The sequence below is a fragment of the Aulonocara sp. 'chitande type north' Nkhata Bay genome, linkage group LG3 (genome assembly GCF_057382095.1).
Source record: "Aulonocara sp. 'chitande type north' Nkhata Bay isolate Kocher_YH1m ecotype deep benthic linkage group LG3, A_spYH_male_GT1.1, whole genome shotgun sequence".
NCBI classification, from domain to species: domain Eukaryota; kingdom Metazoa; phylum Chordata; class Actinopteri; order Cichliformes; family Cichlidae; genus Aulonocara; species Aulonocara sp. 'chitande type north' Nkhata Bay.
In genome coordinates, this window is record NC_141346.1 from 3948969 (window position 1) to 3975510 (window position 26542).

At 44.7% G+C, this 26542-nt stretch overlaps 3 protein-coding genes across 9 annotated transcripts; 2 read left to right on the plus strand and 1 right to left on the minus strand.

Annotated features, from left to right (window-relative positions):
- Positions 1 to 4148: 4148 nt before the first annotated feature.
- LOC147333566 (CST complex subunit CTC1-like) lies at positions 4149 to 25468 on the minus strand. 7 transcript variants are annotated; one of them, XM_086286275.1, is made up of 25 exons: positions 25009 to 25468; positions 19558 to 19642; positions 19079 to 19178; positions 18781 to 19003; positions 17571 to 17800; positions 17365 to 17494; positions 16999 to 17295; positions 16796 to 16918; positions 16480 to 16709; positions 16215 to 16359; positions 15939 to 16141; positions 15697 to 15866; positions 15506 to 15620; positions 14957 to 15362; positions 14772 to 14861; positions 14310 to 14447; positions 13247 to 13293; positions 13007 to 13092; positions 12699 to 12834; positions 12354 to 12422; positions 12118 to 12280; positions 11860 to 11915; positions 11597 to 11753; positions 10769 to 10889; positions 4149 to 4771 (listed from the first exon to the last, which is right to left on the minus strand). In XM_086286275.1, exons 1-25 carry the CDS (start codon positions 25192 to 25194, stop codon positions 4620 to 4622), a joined length of 3858 nt encoding a protein of 1285 aa, XP_086142401.1. In that variant the 5' UTR covers positions 25195 to 25468; the 3' UTR covers positions 4149 to 4619. The 7 variants fall into 7 exon arrangements, 6 of the variants coding, with proteins under 6 accessions (XP_086142401.1, XP_086142403.1, XP_086142406.1 ...); XR_015128371.1 differs by lacking the exon at positions 4149 to 4771 and adding an exon at positions 10017 to 10322 and having other exon boundaries at positions 10418 to 10889; positions 25009 to 25467; XM_086286278.1 differs by lacking the exon at positions 4149 to 4771 and adding an exon at positions 10017 to 10695 and having other exon boundaries at positions 25009 to 25464.
- On the plus strand, positions 5255 to 9163 carry LOC147333567 (E3 ubiquitin-protein ligase TRIM21-like). Its single transcript, XM_086286364.1, has one exon. It carries the CDS (start codon positions 5415 to 5417, stop codon positions 7116 to 7118), a length of 1704 nt encoding a protein of 567 aa, XP_086142490.1. The 5' UTR covers positions 5255 to 5414; the 3' UTR covers positions 7119 to 9163.
- LOC147333568 (uncharacterized) lies at positions 19846 to 21156 on the plus strand. Its single transcript, XM_086286407.1, has one exon. The coding sequence runs from the start codon at positions 19846 to 19848 to the stop codon at positions 20518 to 20520; it is 675 nt and encodes a 224-aa protein (XP_086142533.1). The 3' UTR covers positions 20521 to 21156.
- Positions 25469 to 26542: the final 1074 nt, after the last annotated feature.

The following is a 26542-nucleotide window of genomic DNA, read 5'->3' on the forward strand; positions in this document are numbered from 1 at the left end:
GGATTCAGGAGACAGACACTATCTCTACTTTTAAGATTAGGCTTCAAACTTTCCTTTTTGCTAAAGCATATAGTTAGGGCTGGACCAGGTGACCCTGAATCCTCCCTTAGTTATGCTGCAATAGACGTAGGCTGCCGGGGGATTCCCATGATGCATTGAGTTTTTCCTTTCCAGTCACCTTTCTCACTCACTATGTGTTAACAGACCTCTCTGCATTGAATCATATCTGTTATTAACCTCTGTCTCTCTTCCACAGCATGTCTTTATCCTGTCTTCCTTCTCTCACCCCAACCAATCACAGCAGATGGCCCCGCCCCTCCCTGAGCTTGGTTCTGCTGGAGGTTTCTTCCTGTTAAAAGGGAGTTTTTCCTTCCCACTGTCGCCAAAGTGCTTGCTCATAGGGGGTCATATGATTGTTGGGTTTTTCTCTGTATCTATGAAGCGCCTTGAGGCGACTTTTGTTGTGATTTGGCGCTATATAAATAAAATTTAATTGAATTGAATCAGACAAAACATCATGAAACACCCCTCTGACCTCAGAGCTCCAATCAGAGCAGGAACGAGCCATGATGGAGGCCCTGAGGCCACACCCACACTTCCTGTCAGTCACTCTGATTGACAACTAACTCCATCATGTGATCCTCAGCTTCCATCGTGTCTGTGAAGGTTCAGTCATCCAGGTCATCGTAGTCTAAGGAGCTTGGAAAGAAAAGCGTCTGGACTTCTTAAGTTGCTTGAAGACGTTTCACCTCTCATCCGAGAAGCTTCTTCAGTTCTAAGGGTCAATGGTGGGGCCCACCATTGACCCTTAGAACTGAAGAAGCTTCTCAGAAAAGCATTTCTCTGTGCAATGAAACTCTTTCTTTGCTGTCCACACACAGATGCACGCTAATAAATACAAATAGAACAAGATAAAATACAAATACTATGAATAAATGAGTGGAGACTAAATGTAAGTGTGAGGTAGATGTATGTGCAAAGGAGCTGTGAGCTTGATATGAAAGATGACCTGATGTGCAAACATTACTGTTAAAACAGGTCAGCTGTCCAAGAGTCTGACAGCAGTGGGAAGAAGGAGTTGTTGAGTCTGGATGTTCTGGATTTTGAACTTCTGAACCTTCGTCCTGAGGGTAGAAGTGTGAACAGCCGTGTTGGGGGGATGTGGGGTCTTTGAGGATGGAGGCAGCTCTCCTCTGGACTCTGCGATGGTGGATGCAGAGGGCAGCGGGGTCCTGATCATCTTCTCTGCAGGCGTTTGGTCCATAGCAGTAGTGCTGCCGTACCATGCAGTGATGCAGCTGGTCAGTGTGCTCTCCACAGTGCAGCTGTAGAAGCTGCTGAGGATCTTGGGAATGAGTTTGTGAGGGATGACTGTATTGAAGGCGGAGCTATAATCAACAAAAAGCACCCTGAGGTCTTTGTTTTCCAGGTGGGAGAGGGAGTAGTGAGGGGCAGCAGCGATGGCGTCTGACGTGGACCTATTGGGCCGGTAGGCAGACTGCAGGGGGTCCAGAGTGTCTGGGATGTTGCTCTGGATGTAGGCCAGCACCACTCTCTCAAAGCACTTTGCAATGATGGGAGTCAGTGCGACTGGTCTGCAGGCGTTTAGTGGCTGGGCTTTTCTTGGGGAGGGGCATGATGGTTGTGGTCTTGAAGCATGTGGGGATAGTGCTCTGTGCGGGAGTCAAGTTGTTAAATGTTGTCATTGTGTTACTTAAGTTTGTAAGTCTTGGTTCAAGCAGCCTGATCAAAGACGTTCCTTTGTCTCTGACCACCTCTCCAGCCAGTTTGTTGGTGGGGAGGCTGCAGTGTTTTGTTATAGGCTTAGTAAGCTTCCTGCTTTATCATCCTTTGTGGGCAGGAGGTCACACAAACGCACCCCAAACACACACACACACATAGGGCCTTATGTTTGTTGACCATAGGGGTTTACAATGGGTGGTGCTTGTGTGTACTGACACTGTGTTCAGTAAAAGGTCGTCTGTGGGTGGATTCAGTGCTTTCCTGACACACCGAGCGGTCCTCCCTTGCTAGCAAGTAAAAGCTGTTCGTCTTGTTTCCGTTAACAGGAACAAGTTTGTAAACCAGCGGGGCCTGTGGAAGCACAGACACAACACTCTGGCTGAGGAAAGGTTGAAGATGGAGGTGAGAACGTGGACTAACTCTGAATGCAGAGCTGGTTTGGAGCTGTGGAGACTTACTGAGGAGTAAAGTGGACATGAAGGAGTCACAGAGGGAGGAGGAGGTGAACAGTGATGTTTGTTAGACAGGATCAGACTGAAGAGGGAACATAAGAAGAGTTTCATGCTGGATTTGAACAGGACAGGAAGATAAGCTCCGCCCAGCAGCTGAGTCCTCTCTGCTCACACTGGTGTTGGACTGCAACATCAGGGAGTCTGCTTCCACATCTGGTTTCCACAGCTGGAGGAAGCTGTCCCACGAGCACGCCTACGCCCCTCTGTCATTACTGAAGTAGTGATGGTGTTTAATCAGTGTGAGACTGTTTCACTGGTCCAAGCAGAGATTTACATAAATGAGCTTTTATGAGTTCTTATATTATCTGATCAGGCCGTTTGCTCCTGTTAAAGAGAAATGTGCATCGAACGTTGTGGGTATTCATGAGTCTAACAGTTTAAACCTGTGTGTGACGTTGTGTCCTTGAACGGCCCTGACAGACGGCTGTAGTCCATAATATTAATGTTTCCTGCTGACTGAAATAAGCAGCTGAGCTCTGTGAGGGCAGAGCTGCTGCTAACAGGTGAGTCTGTTACCTGGACTGGACTGAGTGAGCTGCTGTGTCACAGCTTTATCAGTGACACACTCAGCATGTGTGTGTGTGATATGTCATAGTGCTTGAAACACACATGAAAATATATTAAAGGTTGAATCTTTGTTCTTTTGGTTTGTGGAACAAAAATCGCGAGCGTAAAAAAAAAGCTGTAGTGCCTTTCACTGTGCAATACTTTTGTTAATATCCAACGGTGCAAAAGACTCACAATACTTGAAATGTGCAATTCCCTTGTATTCTTATTTACTCTATGATCCCTTCTGTATACTCTGTATTTATACATGTGTATATTATTATATATGTATGTATATATTTCAGCTCACATTCTGTGACTTCTGTCGGTGCTGTGCTATTAGAACCCACCCGAGGGATTAATAAAGTTTTATCTAATCTAATCTAAAAACTTGGTGTAGAAGTGCAACAAACGTAAGCCGGCTCATCTGATGCTGTGACGCTTGAAAAGGATTTGCGCACCTACATCATTATTTACGGTTTAAATTGTGCTGCCTTTAGGTGCACCTGGTAAATTCAGGAATCTCTACTCCAAACCACAGCAGTTAGTCAGTTAGCTTTGTATAAACACACGTGTTAGAAATGTTCTTCAATCAGCTCTTTTTACTCTCATTTCACAGCCACTACTTTTTACTTTTACTTGAGTAAAGAAGTTGAATTAGTACTTGGAGTATTTTTAACAGTAGTACTTCTACTTCAGTACACACTGTGTGTACTTTTATCACCTGTGTCTGAGACCTCCTTCAGGGTCCACCTGAAGCTCTCAGTCTGCTGTGGAAAAAGGAAATCCAGGTGAGTTTCTCCTGATCACCTGAGGCCGTCATTACTGTGTGAACCCACACACCACTCCTCACTCCTCCCACCCGCTGCACACAGTCACTGAGTACAGACCGGCTGATTCCTGTAAAGGGAGAGGCAGGAAGAGGCGGAGCAACAGCTGAAAAACAAGAAGCCCAACGTCATTTTGCAGAAGTGAAAGTGTGAGAGAGCAGCAGCAGAGCTGCAGTCGAGTCCTGTTTGTCTCTAAAAGAAGATTCACTGGAGTCCATCAGGTTCCTCTCAGCAACAGTGGTGAGTGCAGCTGATCACACTTCCTGCTTCTACACAAATCTTCACTCTGTTCACTTCATCAGGACTCATCACAGTCACACTGGATCCATAGAAAGCTGCTCATGTAACCACAGATCCACTGTAGGAGCATCGAGCTGCTGCTTCAGTCTCACTGTGGCTCTGCTCAGGACTGTGGACTCAGGCTGTGCTCTGGACTTCAGACTGACTCCACACTTCCTGGTTATTCATCACTTCCTGTTCCTATTAGATTGATTCTGGATCTGATTGATCATAAGGATTACAGACGTGAAAACACCTATTTATTCTTTATTGATATAAAGCCTTTGATACTGTAAACCAGCAGATTTTGGTCAGTACTTCAAAAAGTCATTCACACATTTTACAAAGATTATCTGACTTAGTGTATCCTGTAAGAGTCACAGATGATCCTCAATCATTCAGAAAACAGTCGATGCTGCACTTTATAACTTTGTGTGGAAACATGAATCTCATTATTTAGACAGATGTGTTTGAATCATCCTGATAATCAGGCTTTAAACATGTCAGAGTTCCACACATCAGCTGTGATATTCAAGCTGACCTGGATCAAACATGTCATCAGACACAAACATAGATGATGCTGTTTAATCCCAAAGCTTATTTAAACAAACTGGAGGACAGAATTCCTCCTTAAATGGGATTTTGATCAAATCCACTGATCTCGTTTTCACACACAGGCTTTATCATGGTGGCTTCTTCTCTACTAACATCAATCTTTGATTTGGACAAACAAATATGTGAAACACAAAAATAAATCAATGTTTTCTGAGGATCCAGAATAACATGAATGATGTATCCCAGCGAGTGACTGGAAAAGTTCATCTTCTTCCACATCCTGAGTTTGTGAGGATGTTCCAGTATCTGTGAGAGAAAACAGGACAGTTTTTACTGACGCACAAATGGACCAAATATACAGACACCTCTGAATAAACATGTTCTCATCAATGCCATTAAAATACTGGATCAACAGTTAATAACACATTTCTGAGGTTTGTGATTCATCGTCCTCCTCACTGTCAGCTCTACTGGAACAGTCACTGTTTAATATTAATGGCTCGTTGATCTGGACGTACAATAAGAAGTATTCAGTCACCAACAAGGTCGAAGTTTACTTCACAGTGATTGATGGAAAATATCCAACAAACTGATTTATTCAAGTATACAAATGATCTGGATGAATCTTGGACCTTCTGTAAAACAGAGAAACAATTTCACATCTTTGTAACGACTGTATTTATCTTCATCCCCAAACGTTGATCCTGTCCATCTGGACGCTGCACTGTACAGCACACTACAATGTTAGGTTTGTGTTTGGATGAACCAGTTTGTGTCTGAGTGTGTTGCTGGGTCTCCACCAGTTACTCTGAGAACTGAAGAAGCTTCTCTGATGAAACGTCTTCAAGAAACTCAAAGAAGTCCAGACGCTTTTCTCTCCAAGCTCCTCAGACTACTGACGCTTGTTTCTCTCTTTGTAAAATGAAATTTAAAGTGAATTTTGAATCAAATGTTTCTCTTCTTTCTCCCTCAGAGTGCAGACATGTCTGCTGCCAGCAATCTGCGATCTGAAGATCAGTTTCTGTGCTCCATCTGTCTGGATGTGTTCACTGATCCAGTCACTACACCATGTGGACACAACTTCTGCAAAACCTGCATCAGTCAGCACTGGGACATGAATCAGAGCTGTCAGTGTCCCATGTGTAAAGAGACTTTCTACACTCGACCTCAGCTGAGGGTCAACACCTTCATCTCTGAGATGGTTGCTCAGTTCAGACGTGAAGCTCAGCAGAAAGCCAGCAGCAGCAGCTCAGAGCAACAAGCTGCCAAACCAGGAGAAGTTCCCTGTGACGTCTGCACTGGAACCAGACTGAAGGCCCTGAAGTCCTGCCTGGTGTGTCAGACCTCCTACTGTCAGACTCACCTGGAGCCTCATCTGACACTGAAAGGTCTGAAAAGACATCAGCTGGTTGATGCTGTGGAGAACCTGGAAGGCAGGATGTGCACGAAGCACGATAAACTCCTGGAGCTGTTCTGTAAGACCGACCAGACATGTGTCTGCATGCTCTGCTCTGTTTTAGACCACAAGAACCACGAGTTTGTTCCTCTGAGAGAAGAATATGAAGGAAAGAAGGCAGAGCTGGAGAAGACAGAGGCTGAGATTCAGCAGATGATCCAGAAGAGACGACTGAAGATTCAGGAGATCACAGAGTCGGTGAAGATGAGTAAAGATGCTGCAGACAGACAGAAAGCAGAAGGTGTTCAGGTCCTCACGGCTCTGATGGAGTCTGTTGAGAGACGCCTGAAGGAGCTCATGAAGGAGATCGAAGACAAACAGGAAGCTACAGAGAAACAGGCTGAAGGTCTCATCAAAGATCTGGAACAGGAAATCTCTGAGCTGATGGAGAGAAGCTCTGAGGTGGAGCAGCTCTCACGCTCTGAAGACCACCTCCACCTCCTCCAAAGCTTCTCCTCCCTGAAAGCTGCTCCACCCAGCAAGGACTGGACAGAGGTCAGAGTCTGTCCACCATCATATGAGGGGACTGTGGGGAGAGCTGTGGCTCAGCTGGAGGAGACAGTCTGGAAACCCATGAAGAAGAAGCTGTTAGAGGCTGAGCTGCAGAGGGTGCAGCAGCATGAGGTGGATGTGACTCTGGATCCTGATACAGCAAATCCCTGGCTCATCCTGTCTGATGATGGAAAACAAGTGTACTGTGGTGATGTGAGGAAGAAACTTCCAGACAACCCAGAGAGATTTTCTCAGTGTGTTAATGTTTTAGGAGAGCAGAGTTTCTCTTCAGGCAGATTTTACTTTGAGGTTCAGGTTAAAGGAAAGACTGCGTGGATTTTAGGAGTGGCCACAGAGTCGATCAACAGGAAGGGACAAATCACACGGAGACCTCAGGATGGTGTCTGGACTGTGATGCTGAGAAATGGAAATGAGTACGAAGCTGCTGCTGGTCCTTCAGTCCCCCTCTGTCTTCATCCTGGTCCTGAGAAGGTGGGGGTGTTTGTGGATTATGAGGAGGGTCTGGTCTCCTTTTATGATGTAGGTGCTGCAGCTCTGATCTACTCCTTTACTGGCTGCTCCTTCACTCACAAACTCCACCCATACTTCAATCCCTGTTTCAATGATGGAGGTAAAAACTCTGCACCTCTGATCATCTGTCCTGTCAATCAAACTGATCAACGACTGATTTTATTGGATGAATGATTGATTTTTCTTGAAGGGAACAAATGAACATATTGAGTGTAAATCCTCTACAGTCTCCATGTTTCTATAGAATCTGATCATCAGGACTCTGATTCACACTTTGATTCTCATGGAGTTTGATTTGAACAGAAGAAAAGTTGAATCAGGAAATGTTCCCACTGATGGAGACTCGAGCTGAAGAGCAAATATCAGAGAACAAATGTCCAAAAGCTTCATTTCCAATAAAGTTTGTTCAATGCTTTGAGTGAATCCAGACTCATGTGTGGCTGTTATACGGAGCATCAGAGTCCAGCTGAGTTATGTTGGATACAAACTGCTTATTTTGGCTCTGTGAGGAGTTTTGTTCACTGAAAACTGATGAGACGGATAATATTCAAAGAACTCTGTAGAGATTCATGCATCCATGTTCTCCACCTGCAGGTGTGGAGGAGAAAGGTGGAGCACAGACTGCTGCATCCTTCCAGTCACATCATTTTGATGATTATATTTGCATGTTGTGATGATTTGGGTTAAAGACAAACAGAGTTGAACGGCTGCAGTCACAGCATGAAGACGATGCTGAAGCTGAGCTGTCAGTGAACATGTTTCACTGTGATTTGATTTGAAGAATAGAAAGTGTGTGTGGCTGCTGACAGCTGCAGTCTCTGCTAGTCTGCATAACACACACACAACTTTCCCCCTGAGGCAACGATGCAGCAACAACACAACAGCTGCAGACACACACACGATTGTGCGCTCCCTTTCAGTCTGAACTCTCAAACACACAAACAAACTCTATCAATGTCGTACTGTTAAAGAACTTCTCCTTCTTCAGTAACAATGATTTGAGGTCTCTACCAGTGTCTCTTGTTTTGACCTTTGACCTCTTTATTCCTTATAACCAAAAAACCCTTTTATCTGATATTTTCACCTTATTGATTGATTATATATATCTATTATATTTTCTCACCTTATTTTGACCTTTGACCTATGTCCTTGTTAGCCTTGATCTTCCTTCATCAAACGTGAAATTTCTTTCACCTTTGAACTTAAAGCTTAAATCAAACCTTTGTTAAAAAGCTTCTTACCAACTTGTAATTCCAACTCTCTGCATTAAACACGTATCTTATCATATAAACACTGGATCACTGAGAGAACTTTAGGCAGAACCAAATGAAGCAGCTGACCTCGTCAAACTCACAGCGACAGTAACTGACAGTGAATTATTTTAATCTTCTTCATTGTATTTGTTAGAAACATTTATTTTCCTTTAATTGGACTTTGGTTAAGTTCAATCCGATGTATTAACCGACCTTTGAGGTGAAGTGCAGCTGCGAAGAACGCTACGGCAGGCAATGAGGTGCGTTTAATGTCGCTCTGTTAATTTGAGCGTCCATAAATTGAATGTCTTATTTTTTCTTACTTTATTATTGCTCATTTATTGGAGAATTAGGCCATTTAATCAAGATAGATTTTATGTTGTTGGTGGTAAAGATCTGGATGGATGTTTTACTTTATTCTGTGTTTCTATTTTTCAGTTTTACTTTTCAAGACTTGGTGAATTGCCTTTTTCTACTTTTTGTTTAGTTTTGTTAAAATTAGCAGCAGTGAGAAGTGTTGTTGTCGGTCTTGAATATATTTGACGTAGCCCATACTGTTAAGGTAAGTGTCATGTTTTTAGTTGTTAGTCTGATGAAGAATCTTTTATTTTTCTCCAAAAGTTGATTGTGTTTATCTGGACATAGTGTTTTTCAGGTCCAGCTGAATGCAGGTTTCCCCAGTCTTATACGTTGTGACAGCCACTATGGTGCGGTGTCCCTTTAAGACACCCAAGTCGAGGGTTGATGGTGTCATCAGTTTGTGCCGCTGCTCTCTCTCTGGGATTATGAGGACACGTGCCTGCACGCTTCTGCTTAACGAGGGACGGATTTACGTTTTCTTCTTGTTTTGTTTGCAACGCTTGGGTTGTATGAACGCTGGGCGTTATGTTGTTGAGCCGCAGCCGTTCAGCCGGGCTTTTATATGGTTGTTGAAGAAGGCGTATTAAAGAACCACCGTGGATTACCGATACCAGCGTGGGTGTGTGTTCTTCCGACTAGCCTGCTAGGTGTTTTGCCGCCTCCTCTCAACCACGCAACACAACCCAACGTTCCAACGTGTCAGGAGCATCAGCACAGCTGAAATGCATTTTTTCTAAGCACCTTTAAACCCCAAAACACGCTACAACAAAAATGGGTCCACCCCAAGGATGGGGTCCCCCGGTGTAGTTTCCACTGTGACAGACTGTGGGCTTCCTCAGAGTGAGGCTGAGAGCGGCAGGCCCAGCTGGAGTCTGACCTGTGGCCCTTCAGATAAAGCTGAAAACGGCCAATATATGATATTAAATATAAAATATAATTAAAAAACAACATCAGAATGAACAACGAGCTGCTGTTAAGAACTCCCGACGTCCATCCAAGGCCCGATTGGTTTCTGTTTCCATGACAACAACAACCGTATGTGGAAAAGACCAAAAACTGAAGCGGTGAAAAAGTTTTGTTGCAGATTAACTATTAACTTTATGTTATTCATTGTCAGCTCGTGCCATCATTAAAGCATGTTAGAACACACATGTAGGATTTCACAAATCATCGCTCCTACATTTAATCGTCTCCATAACAACTGTGTGTACGTGTTCGCTTTGAAAACATCACATTCTTTATGTTGGTTGGTTTAGACGAGTGATCTCCAGGATGAATGAGGGCAGAGGCCCGTTTCATGGAGACTGTTTAAGTGTAAACCTGGATTAAAAGCCACATTTGAACACCTTCATCAGAGGCTGTGACCATGTTGAAGGACTGATGCTGACGTGCTCTGACACTCATTAGCATAGAAAACAAAGTGGTGAAAGCACAGAGCCCTGAGGAGCTCCACTGGACGGTCTGTTCACAGAACATTTAATTATTTCACTTTTATTTACATGCAAAACAGCCTCAGAGAGAACAGCTGTTTCAGAGCTGCCAGCTTTATTGGAAAGATGAACTGAAATCCTAAAATAGTCCAATTCATGACAAACTGACACGGTGAAATGTTGCAGGATTCAAATGTGTCGATGGATGAACTCTTTCAGTATAAGATGCAATAATACAAAACACATGAAGGTGAGGAGGAATTCATTTAAAGTAAGTGTGATTTAAAGAGGACTGATTCTTTCCTGGTCAGGCTGAAGCTTTCACCGTCTGACCTCTGTAAACAAACCGAAACACGTTCAGTGTTTAGTTTTACCAATTAGGTTTCATGAATCACCATCTGAGAACGTCTCCGATGTGGGCGCCACTCACAGGGATCACTTCCTGTAGAAGGGTCACATGACCTGTTAAACCCAGAGAGCTTCGTGTGACCTCTGACCCTGATCACCAGCGTCAGGGTCAGTGAAGGTGAGATACCGTGTGACAGGAGGAGGAACTATAAAGTTTTATTTGTACGAACACGTAGAACAGATGAAGTCAGAACGAAGCAGGTGGAGCTCAGTCAGGGTGGAGGTGCAGACAGGTGAGCTGAAGGGGAGGAGCCAGTCTGGTCAGGAACTCTCTGTCTCCTCGAGTGAACCTCCTCACCTCTGAAACACACACACACACGACTCTGAAGGTTGCAGTCAGGGTGGTGAGGGTGGTGTGTGAGGGTGGGGTTACCTTCTGGTCTCTGGTTGGTGTGTTTCCTGCAGGTGAGGCTGAGCGGCCGAATCATGACATCGCTGCTGCACAGACACAACAGGAAGTGGAGGAGGAAGTCGTCAGCGTCCCCGTCACACACCTGAGACAGACACAGAGGTTATGTCTCTGCAGACTCACGGCTCGGCCCTGTGGAAACGTCCTGCAGGACGCCTGTTTCTCTCTGTGGTGGCCCCCCCACAGCGTCCCCACCGTGCTTCACTGTGTGGACGCTGTTCTTTGGGTTGCAGCTGCATCTTCTTCTCGTTTCACCTCCTCTGACCACAGGACGTTTCAGTCTGCAGGGTCTTTTAACACAGCTCCACCTGTGGGTGGAGGGGCCCTGTGGGTTCTCCTGGTGTGACCCGAGTCCTAAATGCCTCTCGCTGTCCTGCCCCTCCCCTGTGGTCTCCACCCTCCATGTGGGAGGTGTGGCATTCACAGTCAGCCCTGATTACCCTCAGAACTACACCACCTGCTGCTTCATCAGGTCGAGTGGGTGGAGTCAGGGGCACGACCTGAGTCTCGCTGAAACACACGGCTGTAAGGCCCCTCCCTCCTGTTCACGTGAGCCCAGCGTGGGTCCGTCACACCTACAGACTTTTAAAGGTGGAAGTGGCCACGCCCCCAAACCAGTTCAGCAGTAAGGTGTGAGCAGACGGAGCTGTTACCAGGATGCAAACAGGATGTGCCCTTTCACAGTTAAAGCCTCATCTTAAATTTTAAAGACAAAATAAAGTTTAAAGACGACGATGAGCACGTGACTCACCTGTGACAGGTAAACATATACACCTGACAGGTGCTACTGACCTGGCTCTGCCCACGAGGGAAGACTCTGATGTGACCTCTGACCCTGAGTGCTCTCTGAAGCCCCTCCCACTGAGCATCAGCCAATCCCAGCAGAGCAGGAACCAGAGCAGCTGAGAACCAGACGTGAGCCTCACCTGTCCCGTCATCGATCACCAGCCTGATGGAAGAGCAGAGCCACATGGTTTGATCATGTGACTGTCACCTGACTCATCCAGGTGATTAACACGTATCAGCAGGTGAGCTCAACAGGAAGCTGCTCTTACTTTGCTTTGGACTGAAACACTGACGAGGTCGAGTGACACTGAGAGCTGCTGCAGCCCTGAGAGAGAGAGAGCAACAGGTAAACACACACACCTGAAATCGTGAGCAGTTTCCTCCAAAACGACACTTTACTTACTGCACCAACACTAACACGCCACCAACACGCTAACAACACATGAAGCACTCTGAGTACTTTCACTGCACCCGAGAAACTGACACTAAACACATCCTGTACACACTGTGTGTATTTTATGCAGTACCTGTGTGTACACGCTGCCACACAGCGAGCAGCTCCACTGCAGTTGCAGGAACAGGAAACACACCACGTGACCTTTGACCTGTCCCACAGCGCACCTCTGCTTGCTGCTCAGAGCCCACTCACCCAGGTGCATGATGGGAGCAGGAGGAGGAGGCTGGGCCGAGCTGATAGAAACCAAACAAACAAATAAACAACAGCACGACAAACACGTGAACCAGACTTTACCTGTAAACTTACCTGGTGTCTCCCAGGGAGACCACAGTTATGGAGCTGACAGGTAAGTACGTGCAGTACACACTTCCTGTCCTGAAACACACACACAGGTAAACCGCACAGGTACGTAACCATGGGCGTGACTTTGTATTGAACATTGGGGGGTCAAGATCTCTGTCTAAATAAATAAATCTGGGTACATTTCCAGATGATCAAACAACTATTTTGCTGGTAACACCTGAAACCAGTAAAGAAAACCAGCAGCCTATTGATGCAAGATGATCCAGAACTTTATTGGGGCTGACATTGTTGGAAATGAGTCCAAATAAAGAGTCCAAACTTTTATAAGCCTGTCTATGTGTGTCTCACCTGGACAGCCTCCTCTGGAAACCAGACAACAGCAGAGTGTTACCCGGCAACAGGCCAGGTGGGTAGGGGGTGTGGCTTAAGTCCAGGTACACCTGCAGACTCCTCCCAGCTTGGTCACAAAGAGTGAGACGCACACCTGCACACACACATTCAGCTAACAGTCAGACCTGAGACTCATACCTGAAGCACTGATGCCTGCAGTTCCTCTAGTGTCCAGCAGAGGCAGCAGTGAGTCGCCCCCATAGATCCCCATGTTACAACTTCACAGCAGAAAAAGCCTGATACACAAACCACCTGTGTGTTTGTACCTGAGTGTGTGTGTCCAGAGTGGGCGGTCCTGTTGTTCACACTGATCCTTTCAGACACCACACCCTGAAAACACACCAGCTCTGAGCTGAAACACACACACACACACACACACACACACACACACACACACACACACACACACACACACACACACACACCAGTAAGAGTTTAAAGCAGGCTGCAGCTGCAGTTCCTCGGATGGCCACAGGGGGCGACTCAGTGAGGGACGAGCAGTTTACCTGCAGTCTAAGACCTCTGAGACGGACAAGACTGTGGGTGGGACGGCCTGAAAATACAGACATTAAAAATATGACGTCATTCAGGGGTAAAACCGCAAAGGATTGTGGGAACGAGTGGCAAGCGGTACTAGCGCACGCAGGCTTTCACACGAAAACAGTCACACAGTAATAAAAAGAAACACAAAAATGGCAAGAAGCTGCTGTATTATTAACTGTGTTGTATTATTAAGTCTTCTGTTGGAGTTATTACGTAATTTATCACAACATGATTGATGATGTAGGTTACAAATAAGTCTTATATTGATTTGAATTGAATTCGTTGCTATGCTGCTTTGTTCACTGTGGCTTTGCGGGCTAATCTTTGTTGTGTTTTGTAGGAAAACCAGAAACAAAATGCAGGAATGTGATCCAGACTGGCCCCTCTATCAGCCTGGGTCATACCGAGTTTAAAGCTGCTACCACAGCCAGATCTGATTGGTTAAGAGAGAGAGCGATATCGAAACAGCCAAGAAACGTCCGCATATATGTGCCCAAGGGTTGTACTGAAGCAAGCAAGTGATGAATAACTGTTTTCCAGTTTGTTGTTAGCAAAGTTTTTTTTCTTTGCATTGTTGATTTGTTTTTCAGGAAGCAGCTAATAAAGCTGATGGATTTTTACAATGTTGCCTCTTTCTTGTAAGATTCTATAATAGAATGAAACAATGATGCCAGTTATAAATAAAGACAATAAATTGAATGAATTACGAAACACTCATTTTATTTATATTAGATCTGAAAATGTTGTGTAACACTACAACCTGAAACAACAAATAGATTGTGTTGGCCTGTACAGGAGATAAAATATTTAACAACAGCTAAATAAACGGTAAATGGCCTGTATTTGTATTCTTTACTTAGTCCCGAAGGACCCCAAAGTGCTGGAAATGCTAGCGCTTAATGCAGGGTTTTGATTTTGTTGCCACTTGTACCCACAATGCAATGCGTGAAAGTCACATGGTCTGTCAATCTCTAAAAAAAAAGTTTAAGGGTCCTGGAGGAAGACGGGGAGCAAACCGAGTGTTACCTGTCTGCAGGTGGGCAGCAGCAGTGGGCGTGTCAGAGTGTGGAATCTCCAACCACGTCTGACTTGTAGGGTCGACTCAGCGTGGAGATCCACCCCACTGCGCTCAGAAACTCCACAGCCAATCAGAACACTGGGATCCTGATTGACAGACACATGGGCCAATCAGCTGCAAGGATTCAGGTCAGATCAACTCCCCACAAACAGGAATGGTGGGAGTCATCTGCATAGCAGTAAAAATGTAAGCTGTGTTTTGATGATGCTGCCTAAGGGAAGCATGTATAATGTAAACAGAACTGGTCCAAGCATTGAACCCTGTGGAACTCCATAATTAACCTCAGTGTGTGAACAACTACAGTTAAAGCTGAAAAACGTGTTCATGTGTACTAATATCAGAGAGCAGAGACCGATGAGGCCAACCTCTGACCACGCCCCTTAGTGACATCATCAAAGCTGGGTTGATACCTGAGTGTTAGCGGCGATGAGTCTGTAGAAACATCCAGGCTGGAGGACAGGAAACCACCGCGTACACACACCTGAGAACACCAGCACCACCTGCACACACACACACACACACACACACACACACACACACACGTAACTGTGTATCCAGGTGAGCTCAGGTAAACACACACAGGTGCGTCTCTCACCTGTCTCTCCTGCTTTTGTTCACTTTCTTTCTCTGTCATTGGCTCATTCTTTGGGTCCCGCCTCCAGCTGACCACTGGACCAATCACAGCAGCTTTCACTGAGAAGCACAGTCTCAGCCCTGCCTCCTGATCCTCTGCCTCCGCCCCTGTATTCCTCCAGGACACACCCTCCTTTTGCTCCACCCTGATCACCATGGAGACACAGGGCCAGGGGTTGCCGGAGTTGGCTTCTTCTTCTTCTCTTCTCCTCCTTTTACTCCCAGCAGGCTCTTCTTCTTCTTCTACTGTCTGCTTCCTGGCAGTGACATCCCCTCCTGGCTCCTCCCCCTTGTGTCTCAGGTGTGTCTCCATGGCAACAGATGGACTCAGGATGTGCAGGTGGTCCAGAGAGAACTGCAGGTAAACCCTGTGAATTGAACCCAGCTTTATTTAACTCATAATGTTTACAACCAGGAAGGAAGCTCACACCCTGAACCAATCAGACGCCCTCCTACATCACAGAATGGACCAATGAGCAGTCAGCATGCTGCAGGTTGTGTGTGTGTGTACCTGCAGTGTTTGTGTGTGATGAACCTGTCCTGGTCCAGGTGTTGGTAGGAGGAGAAATCTGATTGGAGGAATCTCTCTGTCACCATGGTGAACTGCACCACACCCACCAGACAACCTGCAGCACACACACACACACATTAAAGAATAAAGCTGTGTGTCCCTGTGTGTGTGTCTGTGTGCGTGCATTGTACCGATCCAGGCGCTGTTAAAGACCGCCCTCTGCGCTCCCTCCTCCTCCTCGCTGCTCTCCGTCAGCACGCAGGCTGCAGCTCCCGCGGCGTCTCTGAGCTGCATCGAGTGTTTGAACTCAGACGTCTGTGACGGCAGCTCCAGCACGCCGACCAGCAGCAGGGGGCGCTGCCTGACACACAAACCGGCAAAAACCATTGGTACGTAATCACACGACTTCATGTGGGAGCTGCTGTCACCTTACCTGACAGCGTCTCCACCCCGAGGCTCGGAGGACAGAGTCCTGCAAGACCAGGACAGGAACCCGTTGATCTGGGCGGAGGTCAGGTTGGAGCCATCAGGGGGCAGCAGAGAGCTCAGAGGGGCCGAAGACCAGCAGCCAGTCTGCAGGGACTCCAGGAGCTCCGACACACCGAGGTACTGCCGGACCGCCGAGGACACGCTGTACTGCAGGGACACAGAGCACACTGAGCATGCTCCACACTCACCTGTAAGGAAGACAGGTGAGAGTGGGACCTACCTGCGTCACAGGACAGGTGTGAGGCTCGTCCAGCATCTCAGCGTAGATGTCTCTGCGTCCTCGTCCTCCAGCTCTGCTCAGAGTCTCCATCAGCCTCCAGGACAGCAAGCACACACACTGCTGCCTCCACACACCTTGGACCAGACTGAGGACCAAGACCAGAACCAGGACCAGGAAACAAGCCAGAGCCAGCGGAGGACAGGAGGACAAAGGTTAGGCTCTGCTGTCTCTGACTGTGGACAGGTGGTGGTGGGTGGAGCCTCACCTGTGTGCCAGCTGCGAGCTTAGGTGACAGGTCCACAGGTAATCGGACACATCTGTGTTTCTCTGCAGCAGTAACCGTGGTAACGCCCCATCTCCCGGGCAGCGGTTGTCGGGTGGCGAGCCTCCCGCCCTGCTGAAGGCCGTCACCCTCAGGGTGGAGCGCAGGCAGGTGCAAAGCATGCTGGGAGGGAAGTCCGGGCAGGGCCGGTACAGGAAGTGGGCGTGATGCAACTGCAGGGGGAGGAACCATCAAACTTTATTAGTCGTGGCTGCCACGAACACAAACGGGCATGATGATGTCACGTCATGTGACTCACCTCCACTCTGTCTCCCGCCCTCAGCTTCCTCTTCGCCGCCGGCTGATAGGCCACGCACAGACCCACCTTCCCATCCAGCACGTAGAGCCCCGCCCCCTCACTCACAACCTCAGTCACCGTGCCCTATCACAGCAGAGGAGGCTTAGTAATCAGCACACAGGTACAAACCTGTGGTAGCCAATCAGAGCTCACAGCACTCTCACCTGGTAGCTGATGACTTTGGATTGCTTTATCCTCACAGCTGATTGGTCCAGCTCCACCTCCTCATGCTCCGCCTCCTCACAGTTGTCCTCAGCAGGCTGTGACAGCAGGGACTCAGAGTGTGTGTGTTCCTGTGTGTGTTCCTGTGTGTGCGTGTAGTCGGCGTGCAGCTCGGAGCGCTTCGTCACACACAGGATGTTGTTTCCTCTCCAGCCTCGTAGCGCACACACACGTAGAGCTGTCACACACACGCTCTGCCCGACACACACACGCTGGATCCAGCTGAGCCGGCTGCTGTCCTGCACACACACACACACACTGAGCTTCATCGTCCCTCCTCACCATCATCATCCTCAGAGAGCTGGTACCTGTACGAGCACGGGCAGCGAGCGCGACTCATCCGTCAGCGTGAAGCAAAAGAAGGTCGTTCCTGCCACGGCCAGCAGAGGGCAGACTGAGCCCACCTCTCCGAACACGCTCAGCCGCTGACCTTTGACCCTGGAGCACACACACACACATCTGTCACACACACTGCTCAGAAACTCCACTGCAGTTCAGAGGTCATGTGACCCACCTGTGCCTCAGCAGCCTGCCGGCCTCTCCGACTCCCACCGCTCCGCTTAGCTCCACCCTTCCAGGAGCAGCAGCCAATCCCTGCTCAGCACCAGGACACAACAGGACAGGGGAGCCAATCAGCTCCAAGAAGTCTGCGGCCTCTTCCTGGCCCGATGCATTGTGGGGGATGTAGTTCCAGTGAGGGAGGAAAACAGGACGATGGAGCCACAGGGGCGAGAGAGACAGGCACTGGATGAGGGCGAGAGAGAGACGCGGGTGAGAGAGTGGCGGAGTGTGTCCTGGGTGGATGCTGGAAGCCTGTACTGATGATGACAGCTTCATCAGCTCTGATCTGCAGTGATGCCGTTTGTTTTATAGCTGCAGGAGATCAGATTAGATTAGATCAGATTAGATTAGATCAGATCAGATCAGATCAGATCAGATTAGATTAGATCTGATCTAATCTGATTAGATGAAACTTTATTGATCCCTCGGCTGCGTTCCTCCAGGAAATTCGGTTTCCAACAGCCCAGCACCGACAGAAGTTACAGAAGGTGAGCAGAAATATACACATATACAAATACAGAGTATAGAAAAGGGAAGAATAGAATAAATAGCAATAAGAACACAAGGGAATTGCACATTTCAAGTACTGTGAGTCATTAATCCGTGCGGTGATGCTAGGACCACACTGAGCCTGCTGCAGCTGTCTGACTGTAATCTGTCAGGTTACTGCAGGTGATGCTATCTGTATACTTTATGTGAGGAGGAGGCTCCACATCTTTATAAAGCTCTGCTGTCATCACGTCTGTGCCAGCACAGTTACTCACTTGCTGACAGACTCTGTCTTTACATCCTTACTTATCGATCAGCTAAGTGAATCCATATAAACACAGCTCACATTTAACAAGTCCTGATGTTTCTGAGTTACAGAAATGAAAGTCAGCTGTTGAGCTTGTTTGCTTGTTTCATGCTGATGTAAACATCAGCAGAGAAGCGTGTGATGACCAGACTCTATCAGCACTTGTGTCCCTGCACAGAGAATGAGCTGAATTAAAGAGGAATTCGATTTCATTCACGTTGCACATGAACACCTGCAGTTTGTTGTGACCTCGTTACCATCAGTTCTGACCAGATCCGGTTTAGTGACGCTGCTGTGAAGAAGCTCCTGAGAACTAACCAGCTGATGGACCATGGGTTAAGGTTAGGCTCCTCCCCCTCTGACTCACCTCACACATGACGCTGCCGCTGGCGTCCGTCAGCCTGTACTCTCCGTCAGGGCCTTCTCTCAGACAGCCAATCAGCAGCAGGTTGACCCTCGGCAGCGCCCTCTGACCCGGCACGGCGAGCTCCGCCTCCCTGGCCCAGGCTCTCTGCTGATTGGTGCTCCAGGACAGGTTGCTGACGCAGGCCAGGTGCTGCTGGGAGACGAGCTGGGAGACGGACAGCAGCCTGTGGACAGACGGGAGGACAGCGGTAAGGCCAGGTCACGTGACCTGCTACAGCGATGATGTCAGCGGGCGTTACCTGTAGCTGACAGGTAAGCTGTGGGCCACACACATCTGCTGCTGGATCGCCTGCACCGCACACATGCTCAGATCAAAGAGGCTGAGGTCACCGTGGTTACCTGGGAAAACAAAGTTTAAAGGGTAAACACAAACATAAACAACTGAAGCCCCGCCCACTGAGAACACCTGAAGTGGACACCAGAGCTGGTGTGTCAACAGGTGGGACCACCTGAGGAAGCAGCTGCTCTTCATCCTCAGACTCTTAGTCCTCCCTGTTCCTCACTGACAGTCGGTCACCTTCATGGCTCTGACCTTTGAACCACACTCACATCTACACACTGGACTGCTCTGATGACACCTGTGAGGGCAGGTGAGCCCTGCTTTCACTGTTTAAATAATGGTTTAAATAGTATTTGGTTTCATAAGTGGACATCGTCATTAAGGATTTAAAGTACAGCTGATTTATCAGCCAGCTGTTTCAAACAAACAGGAACTCACCTGTCTGCGAGGGGGCGGAGCCACACACCACAGGACTCAGGTGTTCAGAGATGGAGGTGAAGATGTTCTTTAACCACAGGGACTCCTAAAGAAACAAAGCAGCAGGTCGGAGGTCACAATAATAAATGTAAAACAGGCTCACATCCTTATATTCTCTTTTCTGTGTGGATTTCTGCTATAGAATTAGCTCGAAACAGCGATCGGCTGCTGCTCTTAATTGCCAGGACAGGCCGGGTTTCGGCAACCCTCAAGGGTGCTTCGCAACCAGCGGGCCTTAATGCCGTTAAGATGCCGCCTAAGAGGAGCAACGTTAATGAGGAGGAACTGGAGGACATAAAGAAATCCCTAAACTTTATGTCTGAAGAAATAACAACAATTTCAAAACAACAAAATCTGATACTCAATTTAATGGATGATATTAAAGAACTAAGAAGGCAGAGCGAGGAAAAGGACAAGAAGATTGCTATGCTGGAAGGACGGGTGTCAGATCTGGAGCAATATTCAAGAGTAAATGATGTGATAGTGACAGGACTGGAAACCAAGCATCAGACATACGCACGGGTAGCAGCATCAGAGAGAGGGGAGCCACCCGAGCAAGAGCTACGCTCTTTGGAAGAGCAGGTAATGGCCTTCTTTAAAAGCAAAGGTATCAAAATGGACAGTAAAAATATTGAGGGATGCCATCCTCTTCCTGCCATTATCATTCATTTTGTTAATAGAAAACAGAAAAAAGAACTGCTCAAGCAAGGAAGAAAGCTAAAAGGTACAAATGTTTATTTAAATGAACACCTAATCAAGAAAAATGCAGACATTGCAAGACAAGCAAGAATATTAAGAAAACAGAAGAAAATACAGTCAACTTGGACGTCAGACTGTAAAATATTCATTAAGTTAAATGGAACACCAGAGCAGGCTAAGGTTCTAGTCATCAAAGAGATGACGGAACTAGAAAAATATAACTGATAAATGCAAAGCAGTGCTAAATATGATGGGACCGTCCAAGTGCACAACCAACGCAGATGTCTGACAATTTTCAACTAACAACTCATATAGATATTGAAAATAAGACATTGATGTATGACAGCAACATAGATCCTGATTGTAATTTCTTTAACAATAAGACAAATGAATGCAATTATTATACAAATGAGCAACTTAAAAAGGAATTCAAGGTAGAACAGGGTATAACAATGGTTCACTTTAATAGTCGAAGCTTATATGCAAACTTTCAATCCATCAAAGACTACATAACAGTTTGAACAGCCATTCAATGTGATAGCCATATCGGAGACCTGGATAACTCCTGGAAAAGAAGAAGACTTTAAAATAAATGGATATGAATTCCTTCATGTAGACAGGATCAACAAGAAAGGAGGTGGGGTGGCACTTTACATTGATAAAAACCTAAAGTACAAAAGAATGGGAAGAATGACGACTGTTATTGATGGAGTGATGGAATGTTTATCAGTGGAAATAATTATAGAAAAAAGGAAAAACCTAATTGTCAGTTGTATATATAGAACACCAGGATCTAAGATTGAGATATTTAAGGATATATGGAGGACTTATTTACAAATATAAATCAGAAAAGAATGTTCATTTGTGGGGACTTTAATATTGACTTATTGAATCCAAATCATAATAAGAGTACAGAAGAATTTATTGATTCCATGTACAGCATCGGTTTATTTCCACTGATAACAAGACCGACCAGAATAACATCTCATTGTGCAACTCTATTAGATAATATATTTACAAATATAATAGAAGGAAAGATAAAAAGTGGGCTGTTAATCAATGATATAAGTGACCATTTACCAGTCTTTGCATCGTATAATTGCCATTATAAAGTGAACAACGATGGACATAAGATTATTTACAAAAGAATAAGAACAGAGAAGACCTTAAATTGTCTTAGAAATGAACTTTTAAAGCAAGATTGGAATATTGTATATGAACAAACAGAAGTTAATAAAGCTTACGAAGGATTTTTAAGAACATTTAACACATTACTTGATAAAAACTGCCCAGTAATTGAAATCAATAGGAAACAACTATGCAGGAAGACCATGGATGACAAAAGGACTACAAAATGCCAGCAAAAAAAAGAATACCCTATATCGAGAATTCATAAAAAAGAGAACAATAGAAACTGAAATGAAGTATAAAACTTACAAAAATAAATTAACTAATATAATGAGATCCTGTAAAAGAGAGTATTTCATTAAAAGGTTAGAACACAATAAAGATAACACAAGAGATATATGGAATGTATTAAACAGAATAATCAAAAATGAATCAAGGAATAATGATTACCCTGGGTACTTTATAGAAGGGACAAGAAGTATTAATAACATGGAGGAGATAGTAAATGGCTTTAATGAATTCTTCGTAAACATAGGGCCAAAACTGGCAGAAGAAATAAAGGTTGATGGAATAGAAAGGGACACTGGTGAAAATATTGAAAGGAATAGTAGCTCAATGTTTTTAAGAGCAGTGGAAGAGAAAGAGATTTATGACATGGTTAGAGGACTTAAGAACAAAACCAGTACAGACTGGAATGATATTGATATGGTAACAGTAAAGACAGTTATTGATGGTATCGTAAAACCATTAAAATATATATTCAACTTGTCGTTTCAAAAAGGAGTTTTTCCACAAAAAATGAAAGTTGCTAAAGTTATTCCCATTTACAAAACCGGTGAAAGACATCATTTTACAAACTATAGACCAGTGTCAATACTCTCCCAGTTCTCTAAGATACTGGAAAAACTCTTCATAAAAAGATTTGACAGTTTTGTGGAAAAATATGAATTAATGACAGATAGTCAGTATGGGTTCAGAAGCAACAGATCAACAGCTTTGGCACTGATAGATTTAATGGAAAAGATAACGGAATGTATGGATAATAAGAGGTATGCGCTCGGAGTTTTCTTAGATCTAAAGAAGGCGTTTGATACTGTTAATCATGAAATTCTATTAAAAAAACTGGAAAAGTATCATTTATTCCTCATCACAGAGGAACCATTTCGAAACTCTATGATGCTATTCTGTCTTTTAGTAACCACTCTAATGTTAAGCTTAAGCGTACATGGGAAGAAGAACTGGGATTTCGAATACATGAGGAGTCTTGGGAACAGGCTATAGCGAGAGTACGATCTTCCACCTCCTGTGCTCGTCTTGGACTTATTCAATTTAAGGTCATACACAGGGTGCATTTCTCTAAGTCTAGACTTTCTGAATTGTATCCAGAAGTGGAAAATAAATGTGATAAATGCCATGGTTCTCCTTGTCACCTTAGCCACATGTTTTTTCTGTGCCCTGAGCTACAAGGTTTCTGGACAAGGTATTTTGCTATTATGTCAACTGTTCTTGGGGTAACTCTTCATCCTTGTCCTTTGATTGCTGTATTTGGGATTCCTGCTCGCTCACTTACACTTGATTCCACACAAAGGGATATTATAGCCTTCACATCCCTATTAGCGAGACGTCTAATATTGTTGCATTGGAAGTCTGTTAAGTGTCCTACTATTTCCCGGTGGCTTAAAGATGTCATGTTTTTTTTAAAACTTGAAAAAATTAAATATACGTTGAGAGGTTGCACAGCCAAATTTTTTCACAAGTGGCAACCCTTTATCTCTTATTTTGCTAGTCTAGAGGTATTGCCTGTTTAAATCTACTTTTGTTACTGTTATATTCCCCTAATATGTTTGATGGTTGTGTTGATCTGTGTGGGACTGGGGGGGGGGGGGCGTTGTGTTTTGTTTTTTTTGTTTTTTTTTGTTTTTCTTTTCATATATATATATATATATATGTGTTAATTAGGAAAATTAAGAAAGGTTGATTGTATTTCGGTAACTGCAAGTACTGTTTTCTTTTTTCAATAAAAATATTTTCAAAAAAAAAAAAAAAAAAACTGGAAAAGTACGGGTTTAGGGGAGTGGTTTTGGAATGGTTAAAAAGCTATGTAGGGAATAGGCAACAATATGTACAAATAAATGAATATTAATCTAATTTGATGGATATAGCTTGTGGAGTACCTCAAGGTTCAGTACTGGGTCCAAAAATGTTTATTATGTACTTAAATGATATCTGCAGAGTATCGGAGATTTTAAAGTTTGTAATATTTGCAGATGACACAAATATACTGTGTTCAGGTGTGGAATTGCCACAGGTTTTGGAGATGATCACACAGGAATTAACGATATTAAAGAAGTGGTTTGATATAAATAAATTATCATTGAATCTCGATAAAACCAAATTTATGTTGTTTGGAAACCAAAAGAAAAACATCGAAGTAGAAATATGTGTTGACAATGTATATTTAGAAAGAGTAAATGAAATAAAATTTCTTGGGGTGATCATTGACCACGAGCTCTGTTGGAAGCCACACATTACTTATGTTTGGGGGAAATTGGCACGGGGCATTGCCGTCCTGGGAAAAGCAAAGCATATGTTGGATCAGAAAGCACTGCACATTTTATACTGTGCTTTACTACTGCCATAAATGAGCTACTGTGTAGAGGTCTGGGGAAACACATACAAAAGTAACACACAAACAATAACTATAATACAGAAAAGGGCCATTAGATTAATAAATAATGTAGGGTACAGGGACCATACAAATGCACTCTTTGTCAAAATGCAAGCTATTATATTCCAAGACTTGGTGAAGCTTAAAACAGCGCAAATAATGTATAAAGTCAGAAATAAACTGCTTCCCAAAGAAATCTGTAAATTGTTCATAGAAAGAGAAGGTGGGTATAACTTAAGAGGGAAATGGAATTTAAAAATACAAAGTGCTAGAACAACTTTAAGAACTATGTCAATTGCAGGAGTTAAATTATGGAACAGTCTAACAGAAGAAATGAAAGACAGTCAAAACATAAAACAGTTTAAAGTAAAATATAAAAACCTAATTTTAAATAAGTATAAGAATGAAGAAAACGGGGTTAACCCAGGACGGTAATGTAGCTGGTAATGGTGTTGTGGTTCTTTTTTTTTTTTTTTTTTGGTTTGTTGTTTTTCCATAACTTGTGTATCTGCAAATATACACATTCTGTATTTTTCATATGAAAGAAACTATACTGTGGTGGGGCTTGCTAATTTCTTGTTTTTGATTTATGTATGTTATGTTTTGTTTTACTTCATATGTTTCATATGTTGTTTGTTTAATTTAAGACAAAAAAAAATTAAATGAATGAGAGGTAAAGCTTGAAGGGGTAGGGACAAATAAGTAAATACTTCAGCCTACTCCTTTTCAAACAAATACTGGAATGATATTTTGTAATGATTGTGAAGGCACATGTTTGAAATGTTTGAAATAAAAATGAACTGAACTGAACTCTGCCTACGTCATGACGCAGACAGTCTACGTACGCAGGGCTCTGCGTGTACGTAGACTGTTATTTATCGCTCAGTTCGGGCAAACAGGGTCAGACTGGGACTCACCGCCTCGGTGCTGGGCTTGACCCGGTCCAGGAGCTCCTGCAGGGGGTCCATGTCTTCGCTCCGGGTGCCGGTTTCTCCCCCTGCTGACAAACTCCCGCTCACGGCTTTCAAACAGCTTCCGGTCCTCCTCCTGTTGATGTCCTCCCTCTGACCGTCGCCCCCGTGTTCCCGCCTCTTACCGTTCATAAAGCCGCCATGATGCCCTACCGTCCTACTTTGTTTACTTTTGTTCTGTATTTTAAACAAATCATCAAACTTATTAAACTGACTAGTCTCTGCTCACGCAGGATCTCTACCGCGCATGTGCGGAACAACTTTTCCCTACCCTGCATTTCACAATAAAAGCCCTTCACGTTCACATACACTCAGTGGTCTCCTACCTCCTTTCCTAAGCACTTTTCCTTGATAGAAACGTTGTGAGGTGGAGGAAATGTGTTTAGGAGATGTGATAAGAACTCAGGAAAGGAAACAGCTGTGTTTGAACTACAAGTCGATCACGTGACTCCAGCCCAGCGTGTTCTCAGCCTGATTAGTGCAGGTGAAGAACATGCTTTTATTATGAAGGGGTCAGACTTCCTGCTGAGGCTCAGGGTCATGTGACTGACAGCACCTTTTGCAGCTCACCTGACGCCACAAGGTGTTTCCTTTTCAGGAGGGTGACACCGTGCGAACCTCGGGAATCTCAAACAAAAACACACTTCTGTCAAGTGGAAACTTTAAAATAAAATAAAATAATATATATATACATATAATTTTATTTTTTTATTTTTTGAGCTTGCAGAGCATAGATGCAGATCAAACTGAAGGTTTGTCACTGTTTTTTGTTCACTTTTTATCCAGGCTGCAGGTGTCTCAGTGGAAAAATAGAGCGTGGCTGAGCGCACCTGTGCAGACCAGTGATACAGTTTAAGATCAGAGAATTGTAACCCCCTCTTTCATATGGCAGGTACAACAAGCCAAGTCTTCATCTAGGACCTTTGTTATTCCAAATTGACCAATTAAAGATATCGTTTAACTTCTGAAAGGATTCTTTTGGAGGAGGCAGAGGACGTGGCTCAATATAAAAACTTTGCATAACCTTTCATCCTTGTTCAGGAATAGGACGGAGGAGGATTTTGAATCATTTATAGCCAGAAAATTGTCTAAATAGCTCCATTTGTAGCATTAATTTTGCAACTTTGCTAACAGACAGCCAGTCTAGGGCCTAGGGCCAATCTCTGCTCTCGATCTCCTAACTGGAAACCAAATAGTACAGCTCTCATTGTAAGTGTCATCACCAGAGGTTCCATAGTCAGAATGAATAGCATTGGAGATAACGGGCACCCCTGATGAGTGGAACGCTCCAATGTGACAGGTTTAGAAACTATTGTTTGTTACAAAAGTTGAACCCATCTGAGAAAATGATTTCCAAATCCATATCTTGGGAGAAGGTTAAATAAATCTGACCAGTCTATTCTGTCCGAGGCCTGACGAGCGTCCAGTGATAATAAAGCTGCATCGTTAGCATCACATCTCTCATGAATTATATGAGAAC

Coding starts and splice junctions, on each gene's coding strand:
- LOC147333568 (XM_086286407.1), top strand. CDS start 19,846: ATGCCGCCTAAGAGGAGCAACGTTAATGAGGAGGAACTGGAGGACATA.
- LOC147333566 (XM_086286274.1), bottom strand. CDS start 25,194: ATGAACGGTAAGAGGCGGGAACACGGGGGCGACGGTCAGAGGGAGGAC. Junction 17,801..18,780: donor GCGGCAGCGTCATGTGTGAG/GTGAGTCAGAGG, acceptor GCCCTCATCCAG/TGCCTGTCTCTCTCGCCCCT. Junction 11,754..11,859: donor GTGTTTCAGTCCAAAGCAAA/GTAAGAGCAGCT, acceptor CTCTTCCATCAG/GCTGGTGATCGATGACGGGA.
- LOC147333567 (XM_086286364.1), top strand. CDS start 5,415: ATGTTTCTCTTCTTTCTCCCTCAGAGTGCAGACATGTCTGCTGCCAGC.